This window comes from Typopeltis vanoorti, chromosome 2 (genome assembly GCF_054136105.1).
Source record: "Typopeltis vanoorti isolate ZY-2024b chromosome 2, IOZ_Tvanoo_1.0, whole genome shotgun sequence".
NCBI lineage: Eukaryota > Metazoa > Arthropoda > Arachnida > Uropygi > Thelyphonidae > Typopeltis > Typopeltis vanoorti.
In genome coordinates, this window is record NC_143550.1 from 59,221,831 (window position 1) to 59,244,776 (window position 22,946).

The 22,946-nt window shown below is 33.9% G+C and overlaps 1 protein-coding gene across 2 annotated transcripts in view; it reads left to right on the forward strand.

The window, feature by feature from the left end:
• The window catches only part of LOC150109066 (uncharacterized), a 236,356-nt gene extending 213,896 nt beyond the window's left edge, over nucleotides 1-22,460 (forward strand). For both annotated transcript variants that reach the window (XM_090405267.1, XM_090405274.1), the window contains 2 exons: nucleotides 3,432-3,800; nucleotides 22,211-22,460. In XM_090405267.1, the coding sequence (XP_090261393.1) occupies nucleotides 3,432-3,800; nucleotides 22,211-22,317 (476 nt within the window). In that variant the 3' untranslated portion in view covers nucleotides 22,318-22,460. The remainder of the gene's footprint in view (nucleotides 1-3,431; nucleotides 3,801-22,210) is intronic.
• Nucleotides 22,461-22,946: the final 486 nt, after the last annotated feature.

The following is a 22,946-nucleotide window of genomic DNA, read 5'->3' on the forward strand; positions in this document are numbered from 1 at the left end:
CAGAGAATCCTGCAGACTTGTAGCAGATTTATTTAGAAGTATAACATCATCTGCATAAAACAAAGAGCTGACATTTACATTTTTGATATCATGTTTAATACCACTTTCCTTCATAATATGATCCATTTAGATAATGAATAACAGAGGGGATAATGTACATCCTTGTCTCACCCCAGATTTAACATTAAACCACCTTCCTGTACTTCCTTCAATTCTAACTGCTGAGTTACAACTCAAATAAAGACTAAGTATTGCTTGATATAATGCCCCATTGACACCATATAACTGTAGCTTATTGAATAGCTTCTCTCTTGGCACCTTGTCATATGCCTTTTCCAAATCGACAAAACTTAAATACAGATCTCTGTTATATTCCCATGCTTTCTCGTCTATTTGTTGTAAAGTGAAGATCTGATCCTGACAGCTTCTATTTGGCCTGAATCCAGCTTGTTCTTTACCAAGTTTTTTCTTCCACAATTCTTCTCAACTGTTTCTCAAGTATACTTGCATAGATCTTGCAGGAACACTCAGTAGGGAAATACCTCTGTAATTATCACATGCAGTTTTATTTCCCTTTTTATATATGGGTACTATGAGAGCTCTATCCAATCATCGGGAATTCGTCCCTCTGTCCAGGCTTTCTGAACTATGCAGTGCAGCCACTGTAAGACTCTTATACCACCATACTTCAGCATTTCTGGTCAAATGTCATCTACTCCTGCTGCCTTTCCACATTTCAAGTCTTTGATGGGTTTTTCTACTTCAAGTATGGATATGTATTCCTGACTACATGCCTGGTCAGTGTTTTTTACCACTGTGCTGTCATCACTGCTTGTTTCATTTAGCAGTTTTTCAAAGTAATGACTCCATACTTCAAGGATATCTTTTTCTCCCGTTTTCATGTCACCTTTATCATCTCTAGCTCCTTTTACAGCACTCTTTCCTCCATTTCTAAGCTTCTTCAACAACCTCCAGAATATTTTGCCACCTTCTTGAGATTTATTTTCTATATTCTTGCCAAAGTCCTCCCATGACTTTTGTTTAGCTAGTTTTACACAGTGTTTAGCATTCTTGCATTTGTGTCTGTATTCTCTAAGAGCACAAGCTGACTTATTTGACAGGAACTTTAGATATGCTTCCTTCTTTTCCTTCACTGCCTCTTTAACTTCCTGTGTCCACTAGGGAGTTATGATTTGTTTATCCTTGCAGACAACCTCACCACATGCCTCTCTGGCAGAATCAATCAATGTTTTCTTCAGAGTTTGCCACTGAATCTCCAAGGTTTGACTCCTGTTCTCAAACTCTTTCATTTTTTCTTCAATAATCTTTGTGTATTTTAGTCTACAGTTCACATCTGAGAGCTGCTCAACTTTTATTCGCTTTAAAACTTTCTTACATGTCATTTTTTTTTAATATGAAATTCAATTTTATCCTGCTCAAGACTAAATAGTGATCACTTCCAATTTCAAATCCTCTGTACACTCTAGTGTCCTGCACCAGGGAGAAAACATCACTATCAACAATAACATAGTCAATGAGACTTTTCTTATTCCTAGCCTCTTCTCTCCATGTGAATTTGTGCACCTTTTTATGTTGGAACATGGTGTTAGTAATAACCAGTCCATGTCCTGAGCAGAAATCCAGCAGGTTTTTGCCATTATTATTAGCTTTGCTCTTTTCTCCAAATTTTCCCAAAATATTTTTGTATGTCTCACAATCATTTCCTACTCTGCTATTTAGATCCCCAACAAGGACCAACTTTTCCTTTTTCATTGTGTCAGTTGCTTTTTCTAAAGCCTCAAAAAATTCCTCCACTTCAGTTCCCACAGAAGGTTCTATGGGACTATAGGCACAAATAAGTCTCATTGTCCAGTTCCCCATTCTCATATTTGCCCACATTACTCTACTTGAGACTGACTGCCATTCAAGAAGATTAGCCTCGTATTTTGTGTTAAATACTATGGTTACTCCTTCTTTTCCTTGATTGTCATTGCCTGAATATAACATTTTGTATTTATTGCTGAGATAGATCTCACCAGTTTTTGTCTTTTTTGTTTCAGTCAACCCTATTATGTCGATCTGGTACTTATCTAATTCCTCAGCTAGCTCCATTTCTTTGCCATTCAGGCTTCTTATGTTGATAGTACCAATCTTTAACTCTGGTGATGTTGAGTTGGGGTTTGTTTTCAGATTTGTTCCAGTAGCTGACTTTTCACTGTTCGCCCTGGTTCCCTGGCAAAAACAATGGGGGCCTTGTTTAACCGGGTGATTCCCCCAGCCAGAATGAAATTTTGTCATGTCGTACCTTTATTTTTTATTTTGGTTTAACCAATAAGAATACAATTTGGTCGGCTAAATCCCAAATTGCCAGCCTATCCTCGTTCGTTCAGTATTCAAGTAGATACCCAACAGGGTGCACCACGAAAAGGTGAGGATTGGACATTAGGTCAGAAGCCCTGGTCGGTTCTCTGCATTCCTTTAAAGGCTATGTGGAGGTCTCCTCTCAATTATACAGCTTTGACCCTTAAGCACCCCAGGAATTATGCAGGAATTATATATTTTTGAATTATTAAAATACTCAGGATTAGAGATAGGTTGTAAAGTTTTGCTGCTTGGTTACAACATAAATTATTATAGACTAGAACTTAAATTCTTGTTTTAATCCTTTACTCAAGCATAAGTAAGTAAAGTTTGTACATGAAGAATTTCACAACTACTCTACAGGTATGATGCCCACTGATGAGATATCAATATAGATCAGAACCGGTCTGAGTAGTGACCCTTCCCATGATGCTTAGCAATACATTTCTGAAAGGAAGTGTGTTTTGTATTATGGTATACTGAGGCAACTAATGTGAAGTTGACAGCCTTTATAATACAAATAGAAATACAAATTTTGTTTGCTTATGCTTGGATTAAAGGATTAAAACAATAATATAATTTTTGTCTATTATAATTTGCATCGTAACCAAGCAGAAAACCTTCTACAGTTATCTTTATATATATATATATATATATATATGATTTTATGAGGAAATTTATTCCTGAATGTATCTTGATGCTGATTATAATCTCACAGAAATATATGTTTCATAATGGATGCATTCTTATTGTAATTAGACAGTTATCAATGCATATAGCATTACTTGATTAGTAGTTATCATGCTGCCCATATGCATATAATGTTAATACCAGATGTTTCTGGCCCACAGTTAATTGCATGATGCATGTTGCCATACCTTAGAAAGTACTGTTTACTTGCATGATAAATGGATAACTGTTACTGAAAGATATTTCCAATCTCTTGCATCAGCACAGAGAATACATCATTTAAAATTTTGTGTGCATTGTGTTTAATTATGGTAGATTATTAATCAAAAATATGATATTGTTTTTGCTTGCAGATAATGATATCTACTTTTAATATATAGGTATGCCTCCTCCACGACTGCTACGCCCTCCTGGTGTACCACCACCCACCACAAATACAGGAATGCCACCACCCCCAGGAGTTGCGCCTCCCAGTACTGCACTCCCTCCAATGACAACTACAGGTCAGCCACGCCCATCTGTTCCTCTCCCTACTGCAAATCCCAATGTCCTTAGTGCACCACCTAGTTTAATACAAAGACCAAAAGCATTCCAGATCACAGAAGAGGAAGAGAAACGATCCGCAACTATTGAGGCCAAACCAAAAATTAGGACCCTTAGTGCCGATATAACGAGGTTTATGCCAACGACGCTAAGAGTTAAAAGAGAGGATAGAAAGAAGAAGGCTTCATCCAAGGCAGGAGAAATATGTAAGTTAGATGTTTTTTTTTTTTTTTTTAAGTCACATTAGCTTTAATTTTAGTGATTTCATTTCTGATGCTGGCTTGACCTGTTCTCTTCCAAAGTTTTATGTTTGTTATTTTATTTGGCCAGCATATTCCTAGTATCTTCCTCAAACATTTGTTTATGTAGACCTGTATTTTATTTATGCTTTCCTTTGTTAATAACCATGTGTATAGTATCCTATGTGGTTCCTCCTTGTGTGCTAATTACTGATACCAGGTAGACAAAGATATCTATCTGTTTCAGTGTTTTCCCTAGTATTTCAAAGTCTTTTGGAGTTTATCTTCATTACTTTAGTCTTTGTTATGATTTACTTCAATACACATTTATTTACTTCCTGATTTAAATTATCAATTTTCTTATGGAGCTATTGATGTTTTTGTGCCAAAAGGCATATATCATCTACAAAATCCACGTCATTGATTTTATTTGACCATCCCCATTGAATGCTGTTCTTTCTTCAGATGTTTTCCTCATCATCCTATCATTGACAATCAGAAAGATTGTCTGGGAGAGTATACATCCTTGTCTTACTTCTGTGTTTGTTATAAATGGCTCGGATAGTTTGCCGTTATTTATTATTTGGATTTTGTATTTTTCATAAGTTTTCTTTGTTATATTTATGATTTTCTGGGGAATCCTATAGTGCTTCGTTAATTACCATATAGTCTTTCTGTCTATGCTAACAAATGGACGTTCAAAGTTCATGAATCCCAAATATAGGCTACTTGGCCACTCTATTGATTGTTCAGCAATTATCTGATCAATACAAGATCTGTTTGGCCTGAAACAAGCCTGTTCTTTCTTCAGTTTAGTTTCAATTTCTTGTTTCATTCTTTCTAACAATATTCCAGTAAATACTTTACTTACAACATTTAGAAGTGAAATCCCTCTCCAATTTTTACGAAGTGTTATATCTCTCTTTTTTGGTAGTTTCACCAGGAGGTCCTGTATTCCAGTCTTTTGGCCATTCCTCCTTTTCCCATATTTCATTAAATGGGGGGGGGGTAGCATTTCAGCAGTAGTGTGTTCAGACTGTATATTGTCACTCTCAGTAGCTTTATTATTTTTTGTTTTCTTTACTGAGTAAATACAGGCAGCTCTCAGTTTATGCCTCACTTCCGTTCCTGAAAAGACGGGTATAAACCGAAGTGGCATAAAACAAACCCAATTTTAATGGGAGGTATAAAGTTATGTTCTGCGCAGTCAAAAAATATGCACATGAAGTATGTGGAACATTATTATATTTAAAGCTTTGATAATACATACATATATATTTGTTAAAATAAAATTATTAATAATGAAAACAAAACAAAATTATATACAAAAAATATGAAACTTCGAAAAGATATTACATATTTCTATGTTGAAGTTCCTGGTTTCGGATCACCTGCATTTTTTTTGAAAAAAGCATCCAGTGTTAACTGCCTAGATTTTCTTTTTCTTTCTTTAAGGAGTTCAGTGTAAGGTTGAATAGATGCGATTACACTCCTTTTTACATTCACACTCCGTTCCCCATCGTGGTCCATTTCACAGAGTTCATCAGTCAATGTCTCTATGCTTGCAAGGATACGCTGTAAATCAGCCGTTTTTATATCTCTCAGAGGACCTTCTTCGTTTTCTTTCTTTTACTTCGGATGTTGACTCTTAATTGTTTACATGCAGGCAGTCTGACTTACTTCATGTCAGACTGGCAGCATGACTTTTAGACTCTTCAAGGCACGTGGTGTCTGTGAATGGTACACCAACATTGGTTTAAGTTTCAAAGTTCTGGAAACATTTGTACCCAACAAAAGTGTGTCTATCTTTTGCAGCTTTAAAACCTGGAGTGGAACGTTCTTCACAGGAAATGAAGGTGCGTGATGGCAATTTTTTCCAGTAGAGCCTAGCCTCATCAACATTAAAAATGAGATCAGGAGGATAACTTCCTTGTTCTACACAGTCTTGAAATTCTTTAGGAAAAACATCCACTGCCGCAACATCTGCACTTGCCACCTCACCATATAATTTGACACTATGGCACTTACTTCGAGACTTAAATCTCATGAACCAACCTTTGCTTCCTAAAAATGTTTCTTCGCTTCCATCTGTTTTTTTAAGATCCTCAAATATTGTTTTTGCTTTCTCAATTATAACAGCCTGTGTTATAACAGAGGAATATTTTTCTGATTCAAGTCATCCACCCATAATGATAATAATTTTTTCATGAAGTTTACTCCTGCTATAACTTGCATGTTTTGCATTTAGTAATGCCGTAGATTGTTGCACAGACTGTTTTATTCTATCTGCAATTTTCATAATTGTAGTAACAGTTGATGGAGGTAAGTTCATAGCCCATCTTCCATTCTTCGAATCACCTCCATCTTCTTTTCAAGTGTGATTGATTTCTGTGCCTTCTTAACATCAAGTTCTGCTAACTTTTCTGCACTTCTTTTATCAGACATGGTATGTAATTATCTACTTTATCAATTTAAATATGTATGTATCTAACAATTAAGTAACAATTCAACAGTAAAACTAGGTTTGATACATATACATCATAGTAGCTCGGTAAATAAACACTCAAACGCTAGAGTGCCTGCTAGCATCATTTCTCAATCAGACCACACTGCAGTATGAAAACACATGTAGGCATCCGGCGTTATTGTGAATCGGTGTAAATTAAACCATCGTGAACCGAGGGCAGCCTGTACTTTACTTACAAGATTTAGAGTTATTTCTAGTTTAGTTATAGATTCTGTATTTATTTTAAGTATTTCTTCTTCTTGTGTTTCTGGTATTTCTTATTCTAGGTTTACTATTTTTCCATTTAAAATTTCTTGGAAATGTTCTACCCATCTTTTTTTTCTATATCTGCTTCATTTGTGAGTAATTTTCCTTGTTTATTTTTTATAGGTCCTTCTCTTTTAAACTCTTCCCAGCTAACTTTCTTGTGATCTCAAACAACCTCTTTGAGTCAAATTTAGTTGCTTCAACCTCTTTACACATTTCCTCCAGAAAATCTCCTCTATCTTTCCTTGCACTTTTTTTTACCTGTCCAGTTTTAAGTCTGTATCTTTCATCTATCCCAGTGGTGTTCAACCTTTTTTACTACACAAGATACTTTTCTATAAAAAGTTATTCGGCAATCTACTCTCTTATATAGATCACATTCCCCCAACCTGATATCTGATTACGCACAAATAAACAACTAAAAAAAAAATACACAACTAAAAACTTTATTTGTGTATTTAAAAATTTATTTATCACTTTTCTTCTTCTTCTTCTTCTTCCTATCATGGAATATAGGCCATGTGGCCTGTTCCGGTCTCATGCCATCTCTTTCTTGGTCTTCTGATTCTTCTTTTTCCACTTATTTTGTATCTGTATAATATTTTTGGTAGTCTGCTGTTGTCCATTCGATTTAAATGTTCTAGCCATTTTTGTTTATACTGTCTTATGTAGTAATTAATTGGTTTGATTTTTAGGGATTGTAAGATTTCTTCATTTGTTTTGTGGTCCCACTTGGTATATCCAGCTGTTTTTCTGAGGAACTTCATTTCTGCTGTTTGAATTTGTTTTTCATCTTTCCTTTTCATGGTCCATGTTTCGCTTCCGTATAGTAGAGTTGGTTTTGACAAGACATTATGTAGTCTGATTCTAGTGTGTTTTTGTACCAGGGATGGCTTAAATATACTATTTATTATGCCATTTACTTTGACAAAGTTTGATATTTTAGTGTCTATGTTTTTTCTTCTTCGTATGATAGATCACATCCCAAGTATCTGAAAGCGTTTACTTGTTCTAGTATTGCATTATCTATCACTATTTTACTTCTTATTGGGTTTTCTCCTTTGAATGCCATTATTTTTGTTTTTTCTTTGGATATTGTCATATTATATTGCTTTGAGATATCATTTAATGATTTTAATGATCTTTGTAAGTCATCTTCTGATGTAGCTAATACTATTTGATCATCTGCAAATAGTAGTGTATCTATCTTCATTTGCGGGGTCATTTGTATACCAAATAGGTTATGCTGTTTCCAGATTGTTAATATTTCATTTATATATATATATTGAAAAGCAGAGGTGAGAGGGTACATCCTTGTCGTACTCCTCTTGATATATCTTTCCATTCTGAGGTGTGTTCTAATTTAACTGCTATTTTATTTCCTGTATATATTTCTTGAATAGATTGTAAAAGTTGGTTTGGTATGTTTAAATTGGTTAATATTTTAAACAATTTTTGTCGACTAATTTTGTCAAATGCTTTTTCATAATCAATAAATGCCACATGTGTTTCTTTTTGAAATTCTCTTCTCTTTTCTATTAATAATTTTAAAGTAAAAATTGGATCTATGCATGATCGGCCTTTTCGGAAGCCATTTTGTTCTTCTAGTAATTTGTTTTCTACAATACTGCTTAGTTTCTCTTTTAATATTCCTGCATATATTTTATATCCTGTATTCAGCAGGCTAATTCCCCAATAATTATTGCAATTGTCTTTATTTCCTTTTTTATAGATTGGGATGACCAGTGCTCTTTTTTCCAAGAGTTAGGGGTTTTTCCAGACATCCAAACCATATTAAAAAATTTCAAAAGTCTTTCATTAAATTTTTCACCTGCATTTTTGTATAGTTCTATATTTATATTGTCTTCTCCTGGCATTTTCCTATTTTTCATCTTCTTTATTATATTTTTCAGTTTTAACATTGTGATATTTTCTGTTAGGTCATTCTTTGTCTTATAAAATTTTAATTCATTGTTCTCATCTGTCCAGAGATTTTGGAGATAGGTCACCCATTTTTCTAAATCTATTGTTTGTATTTTTATCTTTTCTTTTATTTCTTTATTCATGTATTTTATTACTTTATAGGTTTTGGGTTGTGGCTTAAATAAATCCTTTTCTAGTTCTGTTACGAAATTGTTCCATCTTTCTCTATGTTTTTTCCTTACTTCTCATTTTGCAATTGCACTATTTCTTTTATACTCTATTTCTGCTTCTATTGTTTTGGAATTTAGCCATTTCTGGTAACTGTCCTTTTTGGTATTTATTATATTTTCTATTTCTTTGTTCCAGTCTCGTATTCCATTCGTGCTTTATTCCTAAGGTTTCTGTTGCTGCTTTTGTGAGAATTTGTTTCAAATTTTCCCATTCATCTTCTATGTCTCTTGATTCATGTGTGGTTTCTGTTTTTAAGTTTGTGCATTTTTGATATTGTAGTCTAACTTCAGGATCCTGTAATGAAGAAATTTTGTAGTTTGGCTGGTAAGAATTTTCAATTCTATGTGTTTTTAGCCACTTTGGTTTAAAACAAATTTTTGCTGATACCATATAATGATCAGAGTTTAATTCAAAGCCTCGATATGCTCTTACGTCTAAAATTAACTCCGCTAATTTAAAATTTGTGATAACGTAGTCAATTACTGATTTGTATCCTCTGGCTGACCAAGTATATTTATGTATTTCCTTGTGTTTAAACATTGAATTCATTATTCTCATATTATTATAAATGACAAAATCGCGCAATCTGCGACCATTTTGATTACACGTATCTTCGCCAAATTTACCTATGTTTGTTTTGTATTTTTTGTTTCCTATTCTGGCATTTAAATCTCCTGCTAGCAGTAGATTAGTAAATAGTCAGTTTTGTTTGTTTTATCTATGCCATTCTGTAATTCTTTATAAAATATATTACTGTCTTCTTCTTTTCTCTCTTCTGGTGCATATGCACCAATTATTGTTATGTGGCCTCTTAATGTCTTGAGTCTAATTTCTATTAGTCTTTCATTCAAATAGTTGTAATATACAATATTGTTCTTTAGGGATTTATGTACCATAATCATTATACCTGCTTTTGCTCTTTCTTCTTTTTTTACCCCACTGTAGATTTGTATATAGTTGTTTGTTTCTTTTGTACTTTTTTGTTTTTTCTTTGTTTCTGTTACTATACATATCTTTATGTTAGCTTGGTTTAGTTGTTTATCAAGTTCTTCTTCTTTGTGTGCAATGCTTCTCACATTCCATGTTGCAATCTTCATTATGTGTTCCTTTTTCCAATTTCGTTTACCGTTTCCTGGGTTGTGGTCTTTTCCCTGACAGTCCGTCCGGCTTTTCTTTGCATGAAACTTGAAAGTATTTTGAATTTCCCCAGGGCAGGTTACTAACCTGTCGCTGGGTAAGTCCAGTGGTAGGGCTGCTACCTAACGTCTCTGGACAGGCAGATCTAACAGCATTTACTCTGTTAGGGTGTTAAGGTTATACCGCCCATACTCGGTCGCCAGTGCCTCGTTTGTACTTTTAGAACAGGATGGACCACGGGAAGGTGAGGTTGACATTTGAGTGGGAGAGGCTATGTATTGCGCTTCACCACCCCTTGCACCCCATTTATCACTTTTAATTATTTTAATACAACAAAAAAAACAAATATATTGGAATAAAATATTTATTTCTCTATTTTGGAAAACCAAAGTTAGAAAAATATTGATTACAAACTCACAAGTTACAGGAAATGCTGGTCGATTAAAAAAAAAAAAAAAAAAAAAAAGTTAATGTGAAATTTGGCATTGTTTGGACCTCGCAATATTTTCATAGTCAAGTTGATATGAAGAAGTGGCTAATTGCAGACAATCATCCAAATGATCATTTGTAATTTGGTTTCTTAATTGATTTTTTATGATGGTCATGTTTGAAAAAGCAGATTTTGAGAAGTATGTCGAACCGAAATACTACAGAATGTTTGACGCAATATCAGTTAATATTGGGAATTTTTCATGTGCATACTTCCAAATGACTTCATTGTTTATTGATTTTAAATATAAACTATTCTGAATGTTTATTATCTCAAGTTCTACTTCAGCTTGGTTTATATAAAACAGCCCACTAATTTTATTTGAAATTTCTGTGATGTTCAAGTTTTCTTGAAATGGATTATTGATAAAAGATACAATCATTTCAGTTTTATTAAAATCTTTAAATCTTGAATTTATTTCTTCCTCAGCTAATTCTATTTCACGAATAAATTCTTTTAAATCATAGTGAAGAATTTCTTTTTGTTCAAAAAATTTTGATAAATATGGGAGATGTCTAAATTCGTTGTCATTTATATTTTTCTTTAATAAAAGTAAGTATTGTTGGAAAGTTTTTATTGAACTTAACATGTCAATTAAATTTTTATCTCTACCTTGTAACTCTAAATTTAAATTGCTTAATTTCATACAGAAATCTACTAAAAATGTTAAGTGTAACAACCATCTTTTATCACTCAATTGTGGATAAATATCTCCTTTTTCATCGAGAAATTTTTTATATTGTTAATTAATGCAAGAAATCTTTCTAAAAATTGACTTCTGCTGAGCCAGCAAACATTATTATTATACAACAGAAGTTCCCTATCATCATCTGCCTGTAATTTAAATAACTGCTGTTGCAGGGCTTTTCTTCAAACAGAATTTACAATTTTAAATGTAATATCCAAAACATCTTTTGTGTTTAATCTTTTACTACACAGTACTTGTTGGTGAATAATACAGTGGTACGTTAAAAAATCTGGATATTTATCATCATTTTTACATAATGAAATGAAGCCTGATTTATTACCTATCATTGCAGGAGCACCATCAGTAGTAAGTAATAGACACAAGTTTAAAAAGCGGAAGTTTGTGTTGTTTCACAAATTCATCAAATGCCGAAAAAATGTCTTCTCCCCTAGTCCTTCCAATAATGGTATAATTTTCAAAAGTTCTTCTTTACTTGAATAATCTTGAAATACCATGCGAATAAATACCATTAACTGAGCAATATCAGTGAAGTTGTTTGATTCATCAAATTGTAATGAAAACGCAACACACTGGTGAATGTCTGACATTAACCTGGTCTGGAAACTTTTCTCCGGCAATTGGAACTCTCCCTTTCAGCAATTTGAAACCTTGTCTGCAGCCTAGAAGTAGTCTCTCTCTCTAGCAACGTCTCGAACCGAGAAGCTCCTGTTTGGAAGCAGGAAAAAAACCCTCTCTCAAGCAACGCCGATCCGGACAGTCTCTCTGACGGCGACTCTGGACCGGGCGGCCTCCTCTCTGACAGAAATTCTGGAACCAGGACCCCTTCTGCTTGCTTCAGTCCTTTTTTATTAGGCCTCCTCCGAGACCTCGCATGAAGTTTGGCAACCCCCAAAGAATCGGCATGAGTCTTTCATCTTAAGTTTCAAGTTCGGCACATCTTTTGTTCTCCTCTGCTTTCTTTTGATTGTAAGTTGCCGGCCATCGGAAAGTTGTTTGAACACTTTCTGACTGACTTCGGAGATGTTTACACTTAGAGCCTGCAAGCCTTTCTCATACATACAAGTTTTAATAACAATCTTTCTAATGCCGCCATGTACAGCTTCGGCAACTAAAACATTGCCTTTGTTTTTAACACTCTAACATATTCTTATTAAAGCAGTATATACAGTTAACTTTAAGAAAAGTTATTTACAAAAACATCTAATACAAACTATACCGAGACAAACAAAGTTTATTTTTTTACAATATTCACATGGGACTTAACCTAAGTAAAAAACAATGTAATGTGCTTTGGAATATTTAATATTTAAACTTCAATTGAGTTTTTACACGTTACTTATAATCGTATTCACTCGGCTCGCTGTTTGACTTCCACTGATCCAAATTAATTCGTTTAACCGGACTTATAAGAAAATTACTGATTTGACAATTTTAACGAAAAAGAAATAAACAATAGCAATACACTTAAAGTGAATTAAAAATAATACAAAATAATGATAAATAAAATATTATGTTTTTTCAGTTTTAATTAAATTTGTAAGTAAGGAGGAATACACAAGAGATCAACCAAAAATGGCTCCACGATTGACCGGTTGATCGTGATTGAAGGGTTGAACACCCCTGATCTATCCTATTTCTTTCATTTTATTCTGTGCATAAATGTATTCCATGAGGCCTTTCCTTTCTTCACATAAATTGATGATTTTTTTCAGAGATCCATTGTTTGTGATTCCTGCTCTTCCTAACCAGAACTTCTTTGGCAGTATTATTCTTTATTTCCTAGTTCTCTTTGATGCCTGTTTCCTTATGTTGTTCTGTAAGACTTCCATATTTATTCCTCAATGTTACTCTATATTTGTCTTTTGTTTTTCAGTTTGGATATATTGTGTTTAATTCTTTGGTTCTTGCCTTTAAATATTTTTCTTAGTTTCATTTTTGTTTTTGCAATCAATAATAAGTGGTCTGTGAAGGCATCTGTACCTCTCCAAACTCTTACATCCATCAAAGAGGTTCTCCAAGATCTGTTTATTAAAATATGGTCTATTATTTAAAAAAAAAAAAAATGATGGTACAACATGACAAAATTTCATGCTGGCTGGGGCGTCGCCCGGTTAAACAAGGCCCCCGTTGTTTTCACCAGAGAACCAGTGCGAACAGCAAAACGTTAGCTACTGGAACAAATCTGAAAACAAACCCCAACTCAACATCACCAGAGTTAAAGATTGGTACTATTAACATAAGAAGCCTGAATGGCAAAGAAATGGAGCTAGCTGAGGAATTAGATAAGTACCAGATCGACAAAATAGGGGTGACTGAAACAAAAAAGACAAAAAGGTGAGATCTTTCTGAGCAATAAATACAAAATGTTATAATCAGGCAATGACGATCAAGGAAAAGAAGGAGTAGCCATAGTATTTAACACAAAATATGAGGCTAATCTTCTTGAATGGCAGTCAGTCTCAAGTAGAGTAATGTGGGCAAATATGAGAGTGGGGAACTGGACAATGAGACTTATTTGTGCCTATGGTCCCACAGAAGGTTCTACTAAGGTAGAAACGGAGGAATTTTTTGAGGCTTTAGAAAAAGCAACTGACACAATGAAAAAGAAAAAGTTGGTCCTTGTTGGGGATCTAAATAGCAGAGTAGGAAATGATTGTCAGACATACAAAAATATTTTGGGAAAATTTGGAGAAAAGAGCAAAGCTAATAATAATGGCAAATATCTGTTGGATTTCTGCTCAGGACATGGACTGGTTATTACTAACACCATGTTTCAACATAAAAATGTGCACAAATTCACATGGAGAGAAGAGGCTAGGAATAAGAAAAGTCTCATTGACTATGTTATTGTTGATAGTGATGTTTTCTCCCTGGTGCAGGACACTAGAGTGTACAGAGGATTTGAAATTGGAAGTGATCACTATTTAGTCTTGAGCAGGATAAAATTGAATTTCATATTGAAAATAATGACATGTAAGAAAGTTTTAAAGCGTATAAAAGTTGAGCAGCTCTCAGATGTGAACTGTAGACTAAAATACACAAAGATTATTGAAGAAAAAATGAAAGAGTTTGAGAACAGGAGTCAAACCTTGGAGATTCATTGGCAAACTCTGAAGAAAACATTGATTGGTTCTGCCAGAGAGGCATGTGGTGAGGTTGTCTGCAAGGATAAAATAATCAGCACTTCCTGATAGACACAGGAAGTTAAAGAGGCAGTGAAGGAAAAGAAGGAAGCATATCTAAAGTTCCTGTCAAATAAGTCAGCTTGTGCTCTTAGAGAATACAGACACAAATGAAAGAATGCTAAACACTGTGTAAAACTAGCTAAACAAAAGTCATAGGAGGACTTTGGCAAGAACATAGAAAATAAATATCAAGAAGGTGGTAAGATATTTGGAGGTTGTTGAAGAAGCTTAGGAATGGAGGAAAGAGTGCTGTAGAAGGAGTTAGAGACGATAAAGGTGACATGAAAACAGGAGAAAAAGATATCCTTGAAGTATTGAGTAATTACTTTGAAAGGCTGTTAAATGAAACAAGCAGTGATGACAGCACAGTGGTAAAAAACACTGACCACACATGCAGTCAGGAATACATATCCATACTTAAAGTAGAAAAAGCCATCAAAGGTTTGAAATGTGGAAAGGCAGCAAGAGTAGATGATATTCAACCAGAAATTCCGAAGTATGGTGGTATAAGAGTCTTACAGTGGCTGCACTGCATAGTTCAGAATGCCTGCACAGAGGGACGAATTCCCGATGATTATATTAGAGCTCTCATAGTACCCATATATAAAAAGGGAAAAATAAAACTGAATGTTAGAATTACAGAGGTATTTCCCTACTGAGTGTTCCTGGCAAAATCTATGCAAGTATACTTGAGAAACAGTTGAGAAGAATTGTGGAAGAAAAGCTTGATGAAGAACAAACTGGATTCAGGCCAAATAGAGGCTGTCAGGATCAGATCTTCACTTTACGTCAAATAGTCGAGAAAGCATGGAAATATAACAAAGATCTGTATTTAAGTTTTTTCGATCTGGAAAAGGCATATGACAAGGTGCCAAGAGAGAAGCTATTCAATACGCTACAGTTAAATGGTGTCAATGGGGCATTATATCAAGCAATACTTAGTCTTCATTTGAGTTATAAGTCAGCAGTTAGAATTGAAGGAAGTACAGGAAGATGGTTTAATGTTAAATCTGGTGTGAGACAGGATGTACATTATCCCCCTCTGTTATTCATTATCTATATGGATCACATTATGAAGGAAAGCGGTATTAAACATGATATCAAAATTGGAGTTGTTAATGTCAGCTCTTTGCTTTATGCGGATGATGTTATACTTCTAAATAAATCCGCTGCAAGTCTGCAAGATTCTCTGACTAAATTGAATAACTGTTGTAATAGATATGGTATGAAGGTCAGCAATAAAAAGGCAAAGACAATGAAAATAGGCAGAATCATTGAAAATGTCAACTGTGTTGTGAATGGAGAACCTGTGGAACAAGTAAAACATTTCAGCTACTTAGTCACGATTTACTGAAAATGGTAAATTAAATATAGAAATAGACAACAGAATCAGCAAAGCTGGTATGGTGGGAAGTCAATTGAATAAATTCATATGGAATAAGAGAGAAATTAGTATTAACACTAAATTAGCTGTATACAAGACAGTGTTCAAACCAGTTTTAACTTATGGATCTGAGAGCTGGGTCAGAAGTAAAAACTTGACCAAAGACTAGAGACTGCAGATATGAGAGTCCTGAGAAAGATTAGGCATGAACAGATGGCTTCAATGGCAATATCATATTAAAAACTAGGATATTAGGAAAGAACTTGACATTGTCAGCATCAAAGAATGCGTTAGCAGAGCTAATCTCAGGTGGTATGGTCGGCGAAGAAAGATTAGCAAAACAAGTGTTCTCTGCCAGGTTGGCAGCAAAATGACCCAGAGGAAGACCAAGATATAGGTGGATTGATACGGTACAAAGTGCCTTAGACAATAGAAATATAAGATCTGATAATGTTGGAGTCTTGACAAGTAACAGACTGATTTGGAGATAAATTGTAGATAGGAAGTTAGTAATGATGTAGTTTTTTTCATGTAGTACTATCATATCCTGACACCCCTTGAGGGTACATGGCAGGAATTTGATGATGATGATGGTCTATTTGGTTTTTGGACTTTTATCATGTGATATCCAAGTCTGTTTATGGATGTCTTTATGTTAAAATAAGGTTCCTCCTATGATCATATCATTGAAAGAGCAAAAGTCTTTTAGGATTTCCCCATTTTCATTACAGTTTCTTAAACCTTCCTTTACTGTTATTCATTCATATCCCACGTATCTCCTACCTTTGCATTCATGTCACCTATAATTAAAAGCATATCTTTACTTTTTAATTCATCCACTTCTTTTTGCAGCATATCATAGAAAACTTCTTTCTCTTTTATTTTTGCATTGTTTGTTGGTCCATATATGTTTATTATAATCACATTTCTGTATTTAATTTTAAATCTAGCTTTAATGATTCTTTCAGAAACTGGTTTCCATTCAATTAGTGGTCTTCTAGCATCTGTTGTAGCTTTCATGCTATGTGTGTCATCCTTATTCTGGTTTCCAAGAATATAAAATGCATTTGTTTGTTGTTAGTTGGATTTTCCTGCTACTTTTCCATCTTGTCTCGTTTAGACCTATTATTTCTATTTTGTATCTGTCCATTTCTCTGGTTAGTAAATTAGCTTTTCCACTTTTGTACAAAGTCCTAATATTCAAGCATCAACCAAAATTTTGGTTACAAGAGATTTTATTTCCTGGGGAGGGGTTCCCACCTGTCAGCTTCCCCCATGGGGCTTTCTTTGGCTTGTTTCATTTCCCCCAGTACTTCTCCCTCTTGGTTTTGTGTCAGTTTTCCAACATTGGTTGAGGTTTCTGTAGCAATATGTTTTTTACATATTGTGGTTGCTAGCCACAAGTACAACAACCCTCGTCCTTTCTCGTCCAGGCTTAGGACTGACAGTGGCGGAGTTTCGTAAGTCTTCCTTTCATATTGTGTATAGTCTGAGTAAATCACCTCATAGTTATTATTAAGGAATTCACCTATTTTATTCTTTATCCTGATAATACATCGTCATCTGTTTTTGTAGTTTTCTGACATTCCATCCATGTTCTGTTGATGACTTATAATTATTTGTACATGTTTATTAATGGTGCCTCTTAGCAGAGCGAAATTGTTTGAATTTGGGGTATATATATATATATATATATATATATACAACAATCCCTCGATTAGTGTGCCTAATACGTTCCTTAAAACAGGCACATTAATCGAAAATGCACTAATCAAATATAATAACCTATGGAAAAAAGTATAATTCGTTCCTCAAATTTCTTTTTTGAGTCTTAATATTTTAATAAAAGAATTAAGTTATGTCTCAGGGCCTAATTAAAGGGAAACCATGCAGCTGAAAGACAATAAAACATATTCAGAATATAAATTTTATTATTCTACTTCTTAACGAAGAATTGAGCTAACGTAGTTTGGCAGGCATTTTGTTTCTTTTTTTCATACAACCGACAGTATGTCCCTATTGCCTCTTCTACTCTTCTGCAAATTTTACTGCTTCTCTCTTCATCAGGGTCAGCCTCTAAGCATTGCTGCTTAAAAACTTTGGTTGTACGAAAAATATTTTCAAATTGTTTCTGTGAAATCTCTTTTGGCTCACTATCAGTGGTTAAATTTTCTTCATATTCTTCGGATCTTCCTGCTGTGCATCTAAATTTAGCAGGTCAGAATCACTCAATTCTTCAGAATGATATTTAATTAACTCTTGGACATTATCATTGAAGGGGAGAAAGAAACGAAGGACGTACAAATTGGTCGCCAACACGCGAAATCACGTGCTTTATAGATAAAATTTCCCAACTGTTATACAAGCAAAATAGTTGCCACTTTAAAAACTACAATGATCATAAAAGAGAAGTTAATTTTCCGACGTGTAATAATAAACAACTAATCCCAGAAGACGGATTGATTACCCTATTATCGGAATGGATTCTCCTTTTTGTGACATGTGTTGAAGGGTCTTGAATCTGTGGGCGTACTATAGCAGATGACATAAATTTTGGCAGTAAAAATTTGGAACATAGTGTACATGCAAGTAGTGTAGTATGCCATTAAAAATAACTTTGTAAAGTGTTTTAAATCGGTAACGAAATTATTTCATTCTGGCGAGTGATTTTTTAAAAAAGTTAGCAATAAAAAATGTATAGATCGAAAATTTTTAAAATCTGTAACATTTATTTTTAAGGTGTGTATAGGCGCATCGAATTTGGGTATCGAAAAAAAATGATGCACTAATCGGGGAATCGGGGGCGCATTAATCGAGGGATTACTGTGTATATCTATATATATAATGTAATCAGTCAAATTTTGTGCTTTGTGTGTGTGTGTGTATCATCTGTTCTCTCTCACCCCCCCCCCCCCCACACACACACACTTGGATTTATGCCCATTTTTATCTTGGAACATGGTAATAGTGAAAAATATCTTAAACATCCAAAAGATACTTACCATAATTATTAGCTTTGCTCTTTTTTCCTGATTTTTCCTGCACTTTGATGTTCTGTTTATGCTATTTTTCTGGGTGTCAACCGTCCTCCATAAATAACTCAAAGAAAATCTTTGTCTTCCCAACTAGAGTCCCTCATGACCATTGAAAACATGCTAGCCACATTCTTTTTTTTCTTTTAAGTTTGGATTTGCTCTCATTCACTCTAGTTGAAATTGACACTCATTTTGGAAATTTAGTCTTTAGTGTTAATATTATAACTGCTACCTCTTGCTACTAATTCCTAGTGCCCAAATAAATTATCTTTTACTTTAGCATCAGGTCAATGTTGGTCATTGTTTTAAGGTCAAATTTTTGTTGACATCACTGGAGACAAGATCCTATAAGTATTGATTTAACACTCTTTAACAATTTAATGGAATGAAGACAATACTTAGGAATAAAGAACTCCAATATTTCATCTCATCACAGAGACATCTTCTGGGGTAGGAAAAAAAAAAAAAAAAAATATATATATATATATATATATTGTGCACATAAGCAACACAAAATAAAGTGAAACCGATTGGAATTAAAACCTGAAGTCCTAGGACTTGCATACTACTGAAACTGAGAGAGCGAGGACATAGGTAAACTTGAAACAGACTGCCTTTATCTGCACTCCTAAAGGCCAATTCCTTCCTCTTTCAGCTCTAGAATTGCATAAAATTCCTTGCTCATGAAGATTAGCCTAATGATAAGACTGGAAAATTGATAGCATCTGATCAGGATAATATAAGAAATACTTCAGCCATCTGTAGCAGTGATATCTAGCAGACCAAGGCTTAGACATGTACAGAATCAAATGAAAGAAGATTACCGTACTTCACCACAACATATACATATGAGAGACTGTTCCTAAGACTACCTACTAGCCCTTAAAATGGAGGTCTAAAAAAGAATTAGTTTCCCATATTTTAGGGAATTCCACACAACAATATTTATTTAAGTAAGGTTGATTTTTAAGAGCAGCTACACACTTAAAGAACAGTATATGTACTTGTTGCAGTGAAGCATACTAGCAATCTTTCATTTGATTCTGTGAGTGGTGTCCAAGGTACAGTCTGACTGTTTCATAATAATTAGGCTAATTTGTATGAGCAAGGAACATTATATGCTTCTGAAACTGAGAGAGAAAAGAGCTGGGCTTCAGGGGAGCAGATAAAGGCAGTCTGTTTCAAGTTTAGTTTATCTGTTTATCCTGAAGCCCAATTGCTTCCTTTTGCAGTTCCAGGAGAATATAAAGTTACTTGCTCAAGTAAATTAACTCTAATTATGGATAGATGAATATCAGCTAACATCTGATTGAAAGAAAGAACATAAAATCTGCTGCTGCTATTATGGACAGTCAGGTCTACCAACCATGTCTACCACCCATGCATATAATCAAATGGAATGAGACTATGCTTCATCACAAGTATAATGAGTTTTTTTTAAGAATCAAATCTGCAGCTACTCATAAAAATGAATCTAACTTCAATCACATGATTGTGTGAAAACTCCAAATATAGGAAATGCATTCTTAAACTTGCAGTTTAAGGCTGTCTGCTAGTGCTCTTCTCTGAGGACTTGGCTTTGTGGAATCAGTTGCATTTCATTTTATGTTTCTTGCATGCAGTGTTACAGCTTGTATATGAGTATCCCTGAGTATGTTGAAGTCTTAGAGTCATTATTGTGAATGAATTAATTCATTCCTGAATCTTGTCTATCTTTATTCCATTGTATTAAGGTACAGCCAATATATCAGAGCCTAAATATTTTTAATAAACAGAAAATAGTTATGAGTATATGTTTTATATATATATATATAATTTTTTTGCATATGACGTATTGCTGCAAAGAGCCAACTTCTTGTATTTATATTATTGGTAGATTTAAAATTTAAAAATACTTTTTGAAATGTTTATATGAATGTATATTGTGATATCTAAAACTGCTGAGTCTCTAAGTTTGAATTTTCTAATGCTGTATGACAACTAAACTGCCTGAACCAAGCAAAGGATTTTAAAAACTGCAGCACATGTCATTAAAATATATGTTTTGTATCAACAGCATCCAGGAAACAACTCATGCCTCCTCTTTGGAATATCTGATATGTGCTAAGATTTTATGAATCATTTTAACAAGCATCATCAGAACAAGACCGAAATATAATTACAATATCTGTCAGAGAACAATACAAAATGAATTAAAGCATGTGTGTAGCAATGTAATGACAGCAGCTGGAAACTGTGGGTTTCCATAGCTGAACATATCTCCATGAAAGTACAAACAGTGTCCATGTATCTGATGCTACATGATGATCTTCCATACTCAGTGCTTAAACATAGATCTCCTCACTATATTTCAGCAGGGTGAGCTAGCTTTATTAATATCATTGTTACCAGTGTCAGTTTCAGTGCTCACCTTGGATAATACCCAGATAAGCACATCACATTCATAGCTTCCTCTGCATCCAAAAAAAGTAGGTGTTCTTTTTCCACTCAAGACATTATTTCTCACTCATACAGCTCTTAACCCTACCTTAGAATAGTGTTCTTGGATGGTGTACTAAAAACCTCTAAAAAGGCTTGATTCTCTCCATAAGAGGACATTTCATTTAATTGGTGCCTTTCTCTCACAGAATCACTCCAGTCACTATGTCATAGATGTATACTGTGCCTCTTCTATAGGTATTTTCATGGGTACTGTTCTGTCAACTGAAAATTGAATTTTAACAGCTACAAAAACTAGTAGCTGTTTTTAGCATTAAAAAAATGGCAGTCATTTGTGAGAAATTGCCACTGACTTATTTGCCATGACACAAGCTGGCTGACATAATTCCCTTAAATTCATAAATGCATGAGCAGCTGGTGGGCAACATACATTCACTATCCAGCCACAAATATCAAACCAATTTCTCATTCTTCTCTCTGCTACTGAAAAATATGTGTGTGTCAAGGCTTAAGTGATGGGAGGAACTCGTGTTGGAGGCTTTATGGAGTGAAACAGCACTGAGAAAGGATTAAAAATATTTTGCTAAGGACTACATCTTCATTTGCTCAAAAAAACATTAGTATTCCTTCTATATTCTTAACTACTTTCTCACACATGACACTGATATACTTATGGGTTTTGCAACCTCTCACATGTAGGATTGATATAAAAAAAATAATATTCATAACATATAATGTTAACAGCTTATTATTCTTATTTTATTCACAAACATTATGCATGTATTGCAGTAAATAGTGATCAGTCTCGTTTTATTTTAGAGCATATTCAATACCAGTTATTTATGAACATCTGATTTAATTAGTCAAGTGAAATCTAAGGGGAATTTCATCCCTTGAAAATTTAATTTTAACAGCTAAAAACTAGTAGCTGTTTTTAGTATTACAAAAATGTCAGTAATTTGTGAGAAATTGACACTGACTTATATTTACTATGAGTGATATTTATTTTAACTCTTGTTTAGGAAATGAGATTAGTTGAATAACTGATGTTATTTTTCTTCTCTTTTCTAGTTGATCTGTCTAAGGAACCAACAAGTCTTAAGACAGTACCTGTCACAGGTACATCTAAGGATGATGCATATGAACAATTTATGAAGGAAATGGAGGGATTATTGTAGCCATCAAAAATCTTAAAAATATCACAGATTTTGAGAGGAATGTTTGTACTTGTAAAATAGCTTCATATACAGTTTCTTTAAGCCTAACACTGTGTGTCTGTATATATTCTTCATACATATACGTAGTAAATAATTTTAAGTCACTTGTATGTTTTGTGTTGTACTGTATATTTAACATTTAATGGTTTCCATAAACAGTTTTTGAAGAAACTACTTATGACATGTTATAAACATTTGTTTCAATTGGAATTATCTGGTATTGATCCAGCTCTCAAATAACCATTTCTTGAAATTAGACTAACAATACAATCAGTTAACAGGCCAGGAAATTTTCTCATCAGTATAACGGATAGATTATGGTATTTTGTATTTTTTCATTTGTGAATAGCACATTTCATAATGTAATTTACCAGTAACCTGTATAATATTGTTAAAGTACAGTAAATGTTTTTGCTATAATTCGTGTGATAGAAAAGTAGAAATGAAGTCCAGCTGAGAGAGAGAGAGAGAAAAAAAAAAGAATTGAGCTATCTTCTTCAGTTTACATACTGTATGACTTTTAAAAGAGAAGTTATATTGTAAGAGTGATCTTTTGTAAACATCTGAAGGAATCAGTCATTTCCAAATTA